The sequence below is a fragment of the Nerophis lumbriciformis genome, linkage group LG27 (genome assembly GCF_033978685.3).
Source record: "Nerophis lumbriciformis linkage group LG27, RoL_Nlum_v2.1, whole genome shotgun sequence".
Classification (NCBI taxonomy): domain Eukaryota; kingdom Metazoa; phylum Chordata; class Actinopteri; order Syngnathiformes; family Syngnathidae; genus Nerophis; species Nerophis lumbriciformis.
The window spans coordinates 2,314,434-2,330,000 of record NC_084574.2 but is presented as its reverse complement, the minus strand read 5'-3'; the positions used below and the strand labels follow the sequence as shown (position 1 = coordinate 2,330,000).

Below are 15,567 nucleotides of genomic sequence, written 5' to 3'. Positions count from 1 at the left end.
TATCATCACTACTGTCTGATTACAATCAATGCAAGTCATCAGAATCAGGTAATACACCAACTTATATTCTTGTCTTCATGAAAGAAAGGAATCTATATGTGTTAAACATGCATGTATATTCATTAAAACACCTTTAACATGTAAACAAAAGCGGCAAAATAAATAAATATAAATTATATACTGTATATATCAATGTATGTATGTATATATATATATACAGGTAAAAGCCAGTAAATTAGAATATTTTGAAAAACTTGATTTATTTCAGTAATTGCATTCAAAAGGTGTAACTTGTACATTATATTTATTCATTGCACACAGACTGATGCATTCAAATGTTTATTTCATTTAATTTTGATGATTTGAAGTGGCAACAAATGAAAATCCAAAATTCCGTGTGTCACAAAATTAGAATATTACTTAAGGCTAATACAAAAAAGGGATTTTTAGAAATGTTGGCCAACTGAAAAGTATGAAAATGAAAAATATGAGCATGTACAATACTCAATACTTGGTTGGAGCTCCTTTTGCCTCAATTACTGCGTTAATGCAGCGTGGCATGGAGTCGATGAGTTTCTGGCACTGCTCAGGTGTTATGAGAGCCCAGGTTGCTCTGATAGTGGCCTTCAACTCTTCTGCGTTTTTGGGTCTGGCATTCTGCATCTTCCTTTTCACAATACCCCACAGATTTTCTATGGGGCTAAGGTCAGGGGAGTTGGCGGGCCAATTTAGAACAGAAATACCATGGTCCGTAAACCAGGCACGGGTAGATTTTGCGCTGTGTGCAGGCGCCAAGTCCTGTTGGAACTTGAAATCTCCATCTCCATAGAGCAGGTCAGCAGCAGGAAGCATGAAGTGCTCTAAAACTTGCTGGTAGACGGCTGCGTTGACCCTGGATCTCAGGAAACAGAGTGGACCGACACCAGCAGATGACATGGCACCCCAAACCATCACCCAACCATGCAAATTTTGCATTTCCTTTGGAAATCGAGGTCCCAGAGTCTGGAGGAAGACAGGAGAGGCACAGGATCCACGTTGCCTGAAGTCTAGTGTAAAGTTTCCACCATCAGTGATGGTTTGGGGTGCCATGTCATCTGCTGGTGTCGGTCCACTCTGTTTCCTGAGATCCAGGGTCAACGCAGCCGTCTACCAGCAAGTTTTAGAGCACTTCATGCTTCCTGCTGCTGACCTGCTCTATGGAGATGGAGATTTCAAGTTCCAACAGGACTTGGCGCCTGCACACAGCGCAAAATCTACCCGTGCCTGGTTTACGGACCATGGTATTTCTGTTCTAAATTGGCCCCCCAACTCCCCTGACCTTAGCCCCATAGAAAATATGTGGGGTATTGTGAAAAGGAAGATGCAGAATGCCAGACCCAAAAACGCAGAAGAGTTGAAGGCCACTATCAGAGCAACCTGGGCTCTCATAACACCTGAGCAGTGCCAGAAACTCATCGACTCCATGCCACGCCGCATTAACGCAGTAATTGAGGCAAAAGGAGCTCCAACCAAGTATTGAGTATTGTACATGCTCATATTTTTCATTTTCATACTTTTCAGTTGGCCAACATTTCTAAAAATCCCTTTTTTGTATTAGCCTTAAGTAATATTCTAATTTTGTGACACACGGAATTTTGGATTTTCATTTGTTGCCACTTCAAATCATCAAAATTAAATGAAATAAACATTTGAATGCATCAGTCTGTGTGCAATGAATAAATATAATGTACAAGTTACACCTTTTGAATGCAATTACTGAAATAAATCAAGTTTTTCAAAATATTCTAATTTACTGGCTTTTACCTGTATATATATATATATATATATATATATATATATATATATATATATATATATATATATATATATATATATATATATGATATGTGTGTGTATGTTACTCATCAGTTACTCAGTACTTGAGTAGTTTTTTCACAACATACTTTTTACTTTTACTCAAGTAAATATTTGGGTGACTACTCCTTACTTTTACTTGAGTAATAAATCTCTAAAGTAACAGTACTCTTACTTGAGTACAATTTCTGGCTACTCTACCCACCTCTGCCTAAGTGCGCCCCCTGGCATCGCACTGCGCCCCCCAGATATTTGAGAAGGACTGACTTAGTGGAAGACATCTCAACGTTGGCTGTATAATATACGATCACTGTGAGATTAAAAACAAACACAACTAACTCTGAAAAAGAAACAAGCATTTTGTGATGATGTGTTTAAAAAGCTGCACAGTGGTATATCATTGATTATTAACTCTAATAGCAATCTAATAGAATCTAGGGTTGTACGGTATTCCGGTACTAGTATAGTATCGCGGTACTAATGAATCAAAAACGGTACTATACTCTGTTTGAAAAAATATTGGTTCGCCTTGTTTTCTTTCTCTTTTTTTTTACAGGCAATACGTGTCGTCGTCACATCGTGATAATGTTGGTTTTACGAGCAGAGGAGCATGTTCGGCAGCGCACACACACACACAGAGTACTTACAAGCATACACAGTGTGTAGACCAGGGGTGCTCATTACGTCGATCGCGAGCTACCGGTCGATCTCGGAGGGTGTGTCAGTCGATCACCAGCCAGGCATTAAAAAAATAGTCCTAAAAATGAGCGATCATAAATCTTCACTATGACGTCACTTTCGTCACTTGATTGACATTCACGGCACCCGAGGGTCTTCTGAGATGACGCTGGCTGCTGCCAGCTCATTAAAATTACCGACTGGAAGGCGAGAAACACTTTATTTCAACAGACTCTGGCGCCGTACCTGTCGTCAAAACTCCAAAGACGGACTGCACAGTTGCACAATAAAAGCTCTGCTTCATCCTGCCTGCGCTACCAAAATAAGAGTCTCAGAAAGCTGGCGTGCACAAGCTAGCAAGCTACGGAATTTGCCGACAATGTATTTCTTGTAAAGTGTATACAAAGGAGTACGGAAGCTGGACAAATAAGATGCCAAAAACCAACCACTTTCATGTGGTATTGGACAGAATGGAGGACTTTTTTTCTCCTCCATTCGAAAATGCGGACATTATCAGCACCACTGTCTGATTCCAATCAATGCAAGTCATCACAATCAGGTAATACACCAACTTATATTCTTGTCTTCATGAAAGAAAGGAATCTATGTGTTAAACATGCTTGTATTATCTTTAAACACCTTTAACTTATTAACAATATTAACTATATGTGTTAAACATGCTTGTATTATCTTTAAACACCTTTAAGTTGTTAACAATATTAACTATATGTATTAAACATGTGTGTATTATCATTAAACACCTTTAATTTATTAACAATATTAACTATACGTGTTAAACATGCTTTCATTATCTTTAAACACCTTTTACTTGTTAACAATATTAACTATATGTATTAAACATACTTGTATTATCATTAAACACCTTTAATTTATTAACAATATTAACTATATGTGTTAAACATGCTTGTATTATCATTAAACACCTTTAATTTATTAACAATATTAACTATATGTGTTAAACATGCTTGCATTATCATTAAACACCTTTAACTTGTTAACAAAAACATATATTTCATAAATAAGTAAATATATATATTATTATTATTATTATTATTATTATTATATATATGAATGAGGTAGATCCACACGACTTGATCAATTGAAAAGTAGCTCGCCTGCAGAAAAAGTGTGAGCACCCCTGGTGTAGACAGAAAAGGGAGAATGGACGCATTTTGGTGTAAAAAGTAAAGATAAAGGTGAAGTTATAACACTGAAACACCCTCAGGAAGAGGTGCTTTAAGACATGGCTAGCTAGCTGGCGGCTAATGTCCATCCACAATCGGCAGTGTTCTAGCTACTTCTAAATCACTAATCCTCGCCTCCATGGGGACAAATAAAGTAAGTTTCCTACAAGTACCATTATCACTGGAGGACGAGGAATAGCTAAACATGCTTCACTACACACCGTAGGAGGATACAATAGCTCACCGCCGTCACAATGTAAACAAACACCATGGGTGGATCTACACCTGACATCCACTGTAATGATACCAAGTACAAGAGCGTATCTAGTGGATACTACTATGATTACATCGATATTTTTTATCGTCACAAAATCTTTTTTCTTTTAAATTCATATTATGTTTATAAAGTCAGTAAATACGTCCCTGGACACATGAGGACTTAAATTATGACCAATGTATGATCCTGTAACTACTTGGTATCGGATCCATACCTAAATGTGTGGTTTCATCCAAAACTAATGTCAAGTATCAAAGAAGAGAAGAATAAGTGATTATTACATTTTAACAGAAGTGTAGATAGAACATGTTAAAAGAGAAAGTAAGCCGATATTAACAGTAAATGAACAAGTACATTAATAATACATTTTTACAGTTTGTCCCTCATAATGTGTACAAAATAATAGGTGTATAAATGACACAATATGTTACTGCAGACTAATTAGGAGTCTTTGTTTGTTTACTTACTACTAAAAGACAAGTTGTCTAGTATGTTCACTATTTTATTTAAGGACTAAATTGTTCTTCGATTGCAATAAGAAACAGATATTTCATGTTGTCAAAATAAAGCCAATAATGCAATTTTTTTGTGGCATCTTTTATTTAGAAAAGTATCGAAATACATTTTGGTACCGGTACCAAAATATTTGTCACGGGACAACCCTAATAGACTCCATGTATAGAACTGTATCATTGATACATTCCTAACATTTTAGTAATTTTTTCTTACATTTTAGCTTCATCTAATAGATTATATGTTTAATCGTATATGATATTGCTGCATTGTGTCGGAGGCAGATATTTACATATATCCGAATTTAAGTGTTACTTCTTTTCATATTACAAAACAGCTAGTGTTTTTCTTCCAAAATGTGGTCTTTTGGTTGTCTGCAAAACTGTGTGCTTAACCTTGAAGTGAGGAATGTTAGAGAGAGAGATAATGGACATTTGTTTTGGCTAGAGAAACATGACTGCCAGGGACTTAAGAGAGGAGAGGGTTTTTCGGGGGGCAGACCATCTTAGCGGCGCGAGTGAATGTTCTATGCTGGACTGGTCTCAATGTATATATGCAAAGCTTTGCAAATATATTACAAAATACCTATTCTGTCTCTGGTGGTTTTTCTACTCAGCTTTAAGTGTCGTAAAGAGCTTGGGAACGACTTGTGACTTGAATTCCCTGGGAGGAACAACTGGTCCAAAACGAAACAATTGGTACCTAAAAAGTGTGTGTGTGATTGACTCATTTGTTGTTGTTTATTTCCTAATTGCGCTGCTTCAAAAAGTATTTGAATTGATTTAGTCAAAGTTTAGCTGGCGGACTTCGGCTAAAATGATAGCTAAATCTATTTTTCACCCAGCTTGGTCTCACACTTGTGAGCCAGCTAGCAAGGTAACTATCTTGCAGAGTTGAGACCGCATCCTCCAGATGGTCTTACATCCTTCTGCTTTAAAATGCTCCCGTATCACAGATGTAGTGTCATGAAAACAAGACCTGCTTTGCAAAATGAGCAAGGTAATCATAAGAATAAGAGGAAACGTTCCCACACCTTACATATTTTCACTTCCAGTTAGGTCTCGTGTGTCGTATCTCGGCCTGGGCGCATACCAAAATACACAATACATTGACCTACAAATTACTGCCAACAAACGATATTATTGTCAACATTTTTCTCACACCAAATTAACCACTGATTAAAAGGCGGACGGAGCGGCGTGGCTTGGATTGTTGAGGGTTTCAGGTTTGAGCCCGCTTTTAATAATTATGTATAAGTTATCACACAACTCTTATGCTTAAAGGCCGTTGCTATAGTTATTATCAATTGTGCTGAAGTTGTACTTTTCTATCTGTGCAAAGGGACAACTCGCAATCTATCAGTGTTTGTTTCCAGACCCGGTCTGCTGACTGCCAAGGGTGAACATTGAGTACCGTGACGCAGACAAAGCAGAGACGGGGCGATATCACGAGTGTCAGCACATTTCCATTTCTGAATAATCATATATTGTGTCTAACTGGGGCTGCTGAAAAACACCCCCCTTCCTTCGGCAGCAGCCTCAGTGATGTAACCAGGGACCTCCCAAATAAATAGAGGAGCACGTGGGCTGTACCTTAGAGCGTAGGTTGGAACTGTAACTAGAGTACAGCCCAAAACGTCTCTCGCCATTGAGCCAAATTGAACTCTGTCTCTGCATGATTCCTTGCTTCTTGTCTGTTTAATAGATGTCATCAGTGTTTGAACCTGACATACCACCATCCTAGTCACTGCCGTTGTGTCCTTGGGCAAGGCACTTTACCCACCAGCTCCCAGTGCCACCCACACTAGTTTAGAAGTAGCTTGAAGATGGAAATAATGGGTTTCAAGCACTTTCAGTCTCTCGAAAAAAGCGCTATATAAATATAATTCACTTCACTTTAAATAATACATAATAATAAAAAATAATAAGAGTAGCCGTAATATTGTTTTCTCTCATATACTTTAAACATTGTAATTGGAATGTAAACTTTTAAACATCAAGTTAAATCAAACAAACAAATAATAAAAATTAAATACCCATTTTGAAACATTTTGCGCTTGAATATAAATTACAACCAACAGCAATAAAATAGGTTCTGTCCTTGTTGAGGGGGGTAGAGATCCCTGAAATATACACACCCAAAACAATAAATAAATTGATCTCAGTTACCATTATTATTGCAGTATTGTTGAATGTACTCCAAAAGTACTTCTGCACACACTAAAATCTTTTAACCAAGTTGTATTTTTTTAATAACTAAAATAAATAGCCACACAATATATCTTTTTTTGGCAAGAGGAAACATTAAATATTGTTCTGGCTTCATAAGAGCCGTATCATTTTGTATTTGTGTGTTTAAATATGTTTATCTTCTTCCATTTTACTTTGTAAACGTTTTAGAATGTTAGTTTTCACTTGCGCTTTATGTGACGTCAAGGGAGTTCACTTCCTGTTGAACACATCTCCGTTTGTATGTACAGTACAGGCCAAAAGTTTGGACACACCTTCTGATTCAATGAGTTTTCTTTATTTTCATGACTATTTACATTGTAGATTGTCACATCAAAACCAGGAATGAACACATGTGGAGTTATGTACTTAACAAAAAAAAGGTGAAAACATGTTTTATATTCTAGTTTCTTCAAAATAGCCACCCTTTGTTCTGATTACTGCTTTGCACACTCTTGGCATTCTCTCCATGAGCTTCAAAAGGTAGTCACCTGAAATGGTTTTCACTTCACAGCTGTGCATGAAGCTCATGGAGAGAATGCCAAGAGTGTGCAAAGCAGTAATCACAGCAAAGGGTGGCTATTTTGAAGAAACTAGAATATAAAACATGTTTTCAGTCATTTTACCTTTTTTTGTTAAGTACATACCGTATTTTTCGGAGTATAAGTCGCTCCTGAGTATAAGTCGCACAGGCCGAAAATGCATAATAAAGAAGGAAAAAAACATATATAAGTCGCACTGGAGTATAAGTCGCATTTTGGGGGAAATGTATTTGATAAAAGCCAACACCAAGAATAGACATTTGAAAGGCAATTTAAAATGAATAAAGAATAGTGAACAACAGGCTGAATAAGTGTACGTTATATGAGGCATAAATAACCAACTGGTATGTTAACGTAACATATTATGGTAAGAGTCATTCAAATAACTATAACATATAGAACATGCTATACGTTTACCAAACAATCTGTCACTCCTAATCGCTAAATCCCATGAAATCTTATACGTCTAGTCTCTTACGTCAATGAGATCAATAATATTATTTGATATTTTACGGTAGTGTTAATCATTTCCAGTGTTGGGACTAACGCGTTACTGTAACGCCGTTAGTTTCGGCGGTAACTAGTAATCTAACGCGTTATTTTTTATATTCAGTAACTCAGTTACCGTTACTACATGATGCGTTACTGCGTTATTTTACGTTACTTTTTATGTAGTATAAAGTGTGTTTTATCGGAGCGCTGCTGTGTCATCGTTCTGGTTCTTCTTGTGTCACAAGCCGGAGAAGAGAGAGAGACATGCGCTCTGTGTGGGTGTGTCTGAGTGTGAGTGTGGGGAGCGAGGGGGGGGGGGCGTGTCTGATCATGGCGGAGCCAGAAGTCGAGTTTGCTAACATGGAGATATTTTCACGACTTTTCTTTTGTCGAGCACAAAGAAAATAAATTTTAGTTAAATGTAAATTGTGCTTTGGATCAAAGATGCCATCTACTGCCCAAAACAGCAATTCAAATCTGCTGAAACAAGCTACATAAGCAACATGCTTCCACGAAGCTAGTCAATCAATCAATCAATCAATCAATCTTTATTTATATAGCCCTAAATCACAAGTGTCTCAAAGGGCTGCACAAGCCACAACGACATCCTCGGTACAAAGCCCACATACGGGCAAGGAAAAACTCACCCCAGTGGGACGTAAAGAGAGATAGTAAAGAGAGATAGAGACTCTGATGCCACTTCAGCACTGAAGGTACACACACTCTGTCAATCAATGTTCCCTCTAATTGTTCATGTGTGTGACCAAACGCAAAAACTCCCTGAGCATTCAGTGGAGTCCATGTGAGCAACATCAGACGTGCACACTGTGGCTACACCAGCAGCACACCTGTCCCAAACCTCACTAAATAACAAGTTCCATCTCCATCCATCCATCCATTTTCTACCGCTTGTCCCTTTCGGGGTCGCTGGAGCCTATCTCAGCTGCATTCTGGCGGAAGGCTGGGTACACCCTGGAAAAGTCCCCACCCATCGCAGGGCCAACACAGATAAGACAGACAACATTCTCTTATTATTAGAATCAAATGACAGCAGTCATTTCCATTTTTAACAAGTGTTTAGGCCCACTTACAATGACAATAACAACAAATATTGTTTTTCATGAACTGTGTACTTGTATTGTTTGTCTGGGTGGAGGTCCTGCTTTGGAAATAGTTTGTACCCCTTTCAGACATTGCATTTAGTTCCCATTAAAACATTCACATGTTGCACAATGAGATGTAAGCAGGGGATCATGTGTACATTCCTGCAACTTCCTGTTTGTAAAAAATATATTTTTATTAGTATGTATTTAATATATTAACAGCATTTAATGATTAATATTTATAAATTAAGATTCCTAATAAATGACACTAGAATAGGCACACATTTGATTGGTAAATCATAGAGTAACGACCTGGAATTACACTTTATGTGTGGTGTTGGAGTTGTCCGACTTTTTGTGTGGCTGTAAACGCATCACTCTAAATGTATAGACGATAAAGTTCACAAACATAAAGAGGGATCCTAGTGGGCCAGGCCAATCGTTCCTTATCTCTAAACTAAAACTGGGGAAATGTGTAGAGTGTTCTGGGCTTCAGACATGATTTTGTGTCAGAATTTCTTGAGGAAAAAACGCCTGGTTAGGCTTTGTGTATGTAGTGTGTGCCTTTCTTGCTTTACAGCTATGCTGTTATTATGCTGTTTGTTACTTATGTATGTTATGTTGCAGCTAATTAAAATAGTTTTGTCAATTTGTTCTGGCGAGAAACAAATTGCCCTTTGAAACATATCTTTGTCTTTGTGTGTTGTATGTAGAGCACATTGCTTAGCAGAGTTCAGTGATGCAAATGCATGTCAAGTTGATGAACACATTGTATTATTCTCCAGTGCAATAACAGTACTGAAATGAAGGCTAAAAGGGCATTAATTGGAGCTTTAAAAAAAAAAAGAAGAAAAAAAGAAGTAACTAAAAAGTTACTTTTCACAGTAACGCATTACTTTTTGGTGTAAGTAACTGAGTTACTTTTGAAATGAAGTAACTAGTAACTATAACTAGTTACTGTTTTTCAGTAACTAACCCAACACTGATCATTTCACACATAAGTCGCTCCTGAGTATAAGTCGCACCCCCGGCCAAACTATGAAAAAAACGGTGACTTATAGTCTGAAAAATACGGTAACTCCACATGTGTTCATTCATAGTTTTGATGTGACGATCTACAATGTAAATAGTCCTGAAAATAAAGAAAACACATTGAATGAGGAGAAGGTGTGTCCTAACTGTTGGCCTGTACTGTTGTTATCTTCAATGTGAATACTGTAACTCAGTAGTTTAGACCAGGGGTGCTCATTACGTCGATCGCGATCTACCGGTCGATCTCGGAGGGTGTGTCAGTCGATCACCAGCCAGGCATTAAAAAAATAGTCCTAGAAATGAGCGATCATAAATCTTCACTATGACGTCACTTTCGTCACTTGATTGACATTCACGGCACCCGAGGGTCTTCTGAGATGACGCTGGCTGCTGGCAGCTCATTAAAATTACCGACTGGAAGGCGAGAAACACTTTATTTCAACAGACTCTGGCGCCGTACCTGTCGTCAAAACTCCAAAGACCGACTGCACAGTTGCACAATAAAAGCTCTGCTTCATCCTGCCTGCGCTACCAAAATAAGAGTCTCAGAAAGCTGGCGTGCACAAGCTAGCAAGCTACGGAGTTTGCCGACAATGTATTTCTTGTAAAGTGTATACAAAGGAGTACGGAAGCTGGACAAATAAGATGCCAAAAACCAACCACTTTCATGTAGTATTGGACAGAAAGGAGGACTTTTTTTCTCCTCCATTCGAAAATGCGGACGTTATCATCACCACTGTCTGATTACAATCAATGCAAGTCATCACAATCAGGTAATACACCAACTTATATTCTTGTCTTCATGAAAGAAAGGAATCTATATGTGTTAAACATGCTTGTATTATCTTTAACCACCTTTAACTTGTTAACAATATTAACTATATGTGTTAAACATGCTTGTATTATCTTTAACCACCTTTAACTTGTTAACAATATTAACTATATGTGTTAAACATGCTTGTATTATCTTTAACCACCTTTAAGTTGTTAACAATATTAACTATATGTGTTAAACATGCTTGTATTATCATTAAACACCTTTAAGTTGTTAACAATATTAACTATATGCGTTAAACATGCTTGTTTTATCTTTAACCACCTTTAAGTTGTTAACAATATTAACTATATGTGTTAAACATGCTTGTTTTATCTTTAACCACCTTTAAGTTGTTAACAATATTAACTATTTGTGTTAAACATGCTTGTATTATTTTTAACCACCTTTAACTTGTTAACAATATTAACTATATGTATTAAACATACTTGTATTATCATTAAACACCTTTAACTTGTTAACAATATTAACTATATGTATTAAACATACTTGTATTATCATTAAACACCTTTAATGTATTAACAATATTAACTATATGTGTTAAACATGCTTGCATTATCATTAAACACCTTTAACTTGTTAACAAAAACATATATTTCATAAATAAGTAAATATAAATGATATATATGAATGAGGTAGATCCCCACGACTTGATCAATTGAAAAGTAGCTCGCCTGCAGAAAAAGTGTGAGCACCCCTGGTTTAGACAGTAATGTGTGTATGCAAATGTAGATTGAGGAATGATGTTTCGGGAGCTTTATTATTACCGTTTGTGTGCATGTCGTGCAAACCCTCGCAGCTGCTGAAAGCCATGCATAAGAGTGACCGCACTTGTAACCCGTAACAACGCATCGACGCTGGAATAGTTACCGAGTGCATTTTCATGTATCATTCAGTTAATTGACTTATCAAATACTGGCCCAGGGCGAGTCATATCAAAGACTTTTTCTGTGACAGGTCAGACAAAGAAGTCAAAAATGACTTCAGGTCAATCGAACACCTTCTTTGCATAGTTGCCATGCAACTGCCTTTGACAACCTATTTCATACCTGCCAACTTTTGAAATCAGAAAAACCTAGTAGCCAGGGTCCAGGGGCCGCAGGACCCGGTAGGTCCAGGACAAAGTCCTGGTGGGGGGTTCAGGCTTCGCCCCCCCGACGCAAAATGATTATTAGCATTCAGACAGGTTAAAATGTTGCTAAAACCATCACTTTTCTATCAGTCACAGTGACTTTTCAAAACAAAAATATTACAGCAAAAATCATATGGGTTGATTGACATGTTTATTCTGTAAGCTAACTTCAATAGTTTGACATTATTTTGACAGTTAATGCCAGTTATCCTGTCAACCTTTCACAAGACTTCAATTTGTTAATTGAAAGTATAAACAGTATAAACACTTTTTACAGTAAACAAATGGTAAAACAGTACTAAACAATTCCATTAAAAAAAAATTGGTGTCATTATTAACTTTCTGTCCAAGCTTGTATAATCTACTGCCTTGTTCAATTGTAAAAAATATTCTGTGCCTAAAATTCACATTTCTATCACAATTATCATACTGTAAACATGGTAAGCTAACTTCATTAAAATTATTAGTCCTGTCAATAGCATGGAATTACAATTCAAATGTAGTTTTTTTGTAAGCCTTTCAAAAGAATTCAAAATATGAAAAATGAATGAAAATGAATTTAAGCCATCAGACACTTGAAAAGTGGCACATCACATCTCTAATGTAATCATTTGAACTTTTCAACAGAAATAGCACTGCAAAAATATTAAGGACATACTTCTGTATTTTGGTAGTTATGCTGTCAACATTTAACAAGATTTCTTCAACTTGGACTTGAAAGCATAAATAGTATAAACACTTTTAACAGTATAACAGTACTAAACAATTCCAATAGATAACATTGGTGTCATTACCTTTTTGTGGCTAAAATCCGAAAAACGTTGAAAGTTTTCCACTTGTATCGCTAGCAACGGCATTAGACTTGTGTTTTTTTGTCCCAACGTGGTCTTTTACATCGCTAATTCCTCCGTGTCCGATCGGAAAATCTTGTCTGCACAAGGTGCAATTCGCGTAGTTTTCACCCTTTTTGGAACGGATAATTATTCCCGGATAGGCTTTTGAATATTCTTCACGGAATGACTGCAGTTTTCTTTTCGGTTTAAGACTCGTTTGCGATTTTTCTCCGGCTGATTCCATGATCGTTCGCTCGTTTGGAAACAATGGCAACTGGTGCCTCGTGCTTGGCAGCGGTGCTATAAATAGCCTCGCGCATGGCATTCGGAATGGCTCGATAAGGAAGTTACGGGAAGCAGTGTCGATTGTCATTGTTGTTACGCGATTTCGTGAATAAAACTTTTTTTTAAATATTTTTTTTAATTAATGAAAAACCGTATTTTTTATCACTGCAACCGTAACCCGGAATAGGTTGATGAAAACCGTACTAATTACGGGAAAACCGGAGTAGTTGGCAGGTATGCTATTTCTCTCCTGATCTGAGATCTAATGGTAATCACAAGAGTATATGTGCTTTTGGAAACTACCATGACAGGAGCAATCTGGCTTGCAGCTAAACGGGGCCCTCCCGCCTCGGACGTGGCTCCCCATCTGCACAAAAACCCGCCACTTTGTTTTGCCTGTTACTTCTTTCTCCAGAAGACGAAGAAATGTGCAGCAACCAGGCTGAGGTAATCCATTTTAAATGACTGATTTGAAGTCTGCTGTTGTCAAGGCAGCCGCTTCCATTAAGGAATCAATTACAGTGATGCAACACTTAGACTTCAGGAACTGTTTCACGCAAGAAGCACAAGGCCACGGCTCCTTTGTGCAATTTGCAACCTGGGGCCTGTATTCCTTTGTCCGCCCCGTACTAAGGTGAGCACACACAAGCGGCCGTTACCTTTGTCCGAGGCCGGCCGCCGGTGGCGAGCCGCTCCAGCTGCTCTGAAGTGTGGCTGCAAGAGAGGAGGTCTGAGCAGCACGCTGAACGGCCCAGTCTCTTCATCAGAGAAGAGATGATGCTGCAGCCGCAGCCGCACATCGACCTGCTCATCAAAGGTAGGGGGGCTTGGGGGAGAAAAAGATGCCACTTCCTGTTCTTTGCCAGTTGTCCTCAATGCTGACACCTTTCTTGCATTATATTCCACAGGAAATCCTTGACGTGGATGAGGCGGAGTTGCTTTTCAGGCCGCAAACTTCCACTTAAACCCAGACTTAGGGAGTTCTTCCTTGCTTTGCTTTCCATGTGAACGTTTGGATTCGGCAAAACACTTCCGCCTGATGTTGGGAAGACGACAAAAGAAGAATGCGGCTGCTGCCTCTCACAACTTCCATCTGCTCCCTCCACCCGCTTTCAGTTGCTGTGCACCGAGGATGCTGTCCTCGTCAATGAGGCGGCCACCAATGTGTGTGTTCACTCACTCACACACACACACACACACTCACACACACACACACCAGCGGCGGCAGCTCCACTCAGACTGAGCTACTCCAACTTGCCGATAAAAGTGCTTCCCCTGAAAATGACATTTGAGCTTCCTACGCTTCCATTAATCGAAGGGCGGGTAGTGGAGTCATCATAGCAGAAATCCAACGCCACTTAGGTTTGCGTGCGCCAGAACGCGGTGGAGGAGGGGTCCGAGGTAACTATTTGGAGAGCCCGCAAACACGGCGGGCAAGATTACGGCGATAATCTGCCGCTGCGGACACAATGCTGCGGAGAGGACCGCTGTAATCCCTTCACATCAAAACAAAATGAGGACGCTTCAAAAAGGCCAAAATATCCTCGCCATAGTGTGGTCAACAAATGTTGGCCTTCAAAATAAAAGGCTTACCGTATTTTCCGCACTATTAGCCGCACCTAAAAACCACAAATTTACTCAAAAGCTGACAGTGCGGCTTTTAACCCGGTGCGCTTTATATATGGATTAATATTAAGATTCATTTTCATAAAGTTTCGGTCTCGCAACTACGGTAAACAGCCGCCATCTTTTTTCCCCGTAGAAGAGGAAGTGCTTCTTCTTCTACGCAAGCAACCGCCAAGGTAAGCACCCGCCCCCATAGAACAGGAAGCGCTTCTTCTTCTACTGTAAGCAACCACCCGCCCGCGTAGAAGAAGAAGAAGCGCGCGGATATTACGTTTCATTTCCTTTGTGTGTTTACATCTGTAAAGACCACAAAATGGCGACAGGTTTCCGGTTCATGAAAAGACGCAATCTCTCCATCCGCACACGGACTACTATTTCACAGCAACTGCCTAAAGACTTTCAAGAAAAGCTGGCTACTTTCCGTGCATATTGTAAAAACAAGATAGCTGAAAAAAAGATCCGGCCAGAGAACATTATCAACATGGACGAGGTTCCACTGACTTTTGATATTCCTGTGAACCGCACTGTGGATACAACGGGAGCACGTACGGTGAATATTCGCACCACAGGGAATGAGAAGTCATCCTTCACTGTGGTTCTAGCTTGCCATGCTAATGGCCAGAAACTTCCACCCATGGTGATATTCAAAAGGAAGACCTTGCCAAAAGAGACCTTTCCAGCCGGCGTCATCATAAAAGCTAACTCGAAGGGATGGATGAAGAAAAGATGAGCGAGTGGTTAAGGTAAGTTTACGCGAAGAGGCCGGGTGGCTTTTTTCACGCAGCTCCGTCCATGTTGATATACGATTCCATGCGCGCCCACATCACGCTGGTTTTAATATATTATTAAAGTTTGACTGACCTATTTGACTGTTTTTTTGACATTCCTTTAGCGCAGTTAGATGCGGCTTATAACACGGGGCGGCTTATAGG

The 15,567-nt window shown here is 38.8% G+C and overlaps 1 protein-coding gene across 4 annotated transcripts in view; it reads right to left on the bottom strand.

Moving 5' to 3' along the window:
• fbxw7 (F-box and WD repeat domain containing 7) overlaps window positions 1–15,567 on the bottom strand; it is a 346,930-nt gene that overhangs the window by 251,825 nt on the left and 79,538 nt on the right. Inside the window, exon 1 of one of the 4 annotated variants that reach the window (XM_061923040.2) lies at window positions 13,669–13,987. The exons of 2 other annotated variants lie outside the window; for them this stretch is intronic. In XM_061923040.2, the coding sequence (XP_061779024.2) occupies window positions 13,669–13,821 (153 nt within the window). In that variant the 5' untranslated portion in view covers window positions 13,822–13,987. Of the gene's footprint in view, window positions 1–13,668; window positions 13,988–15,567 lie in introns of those variants that run through there. One more of the 4 variants, XM_061923041.2, reaches the window with a different exon arrangement.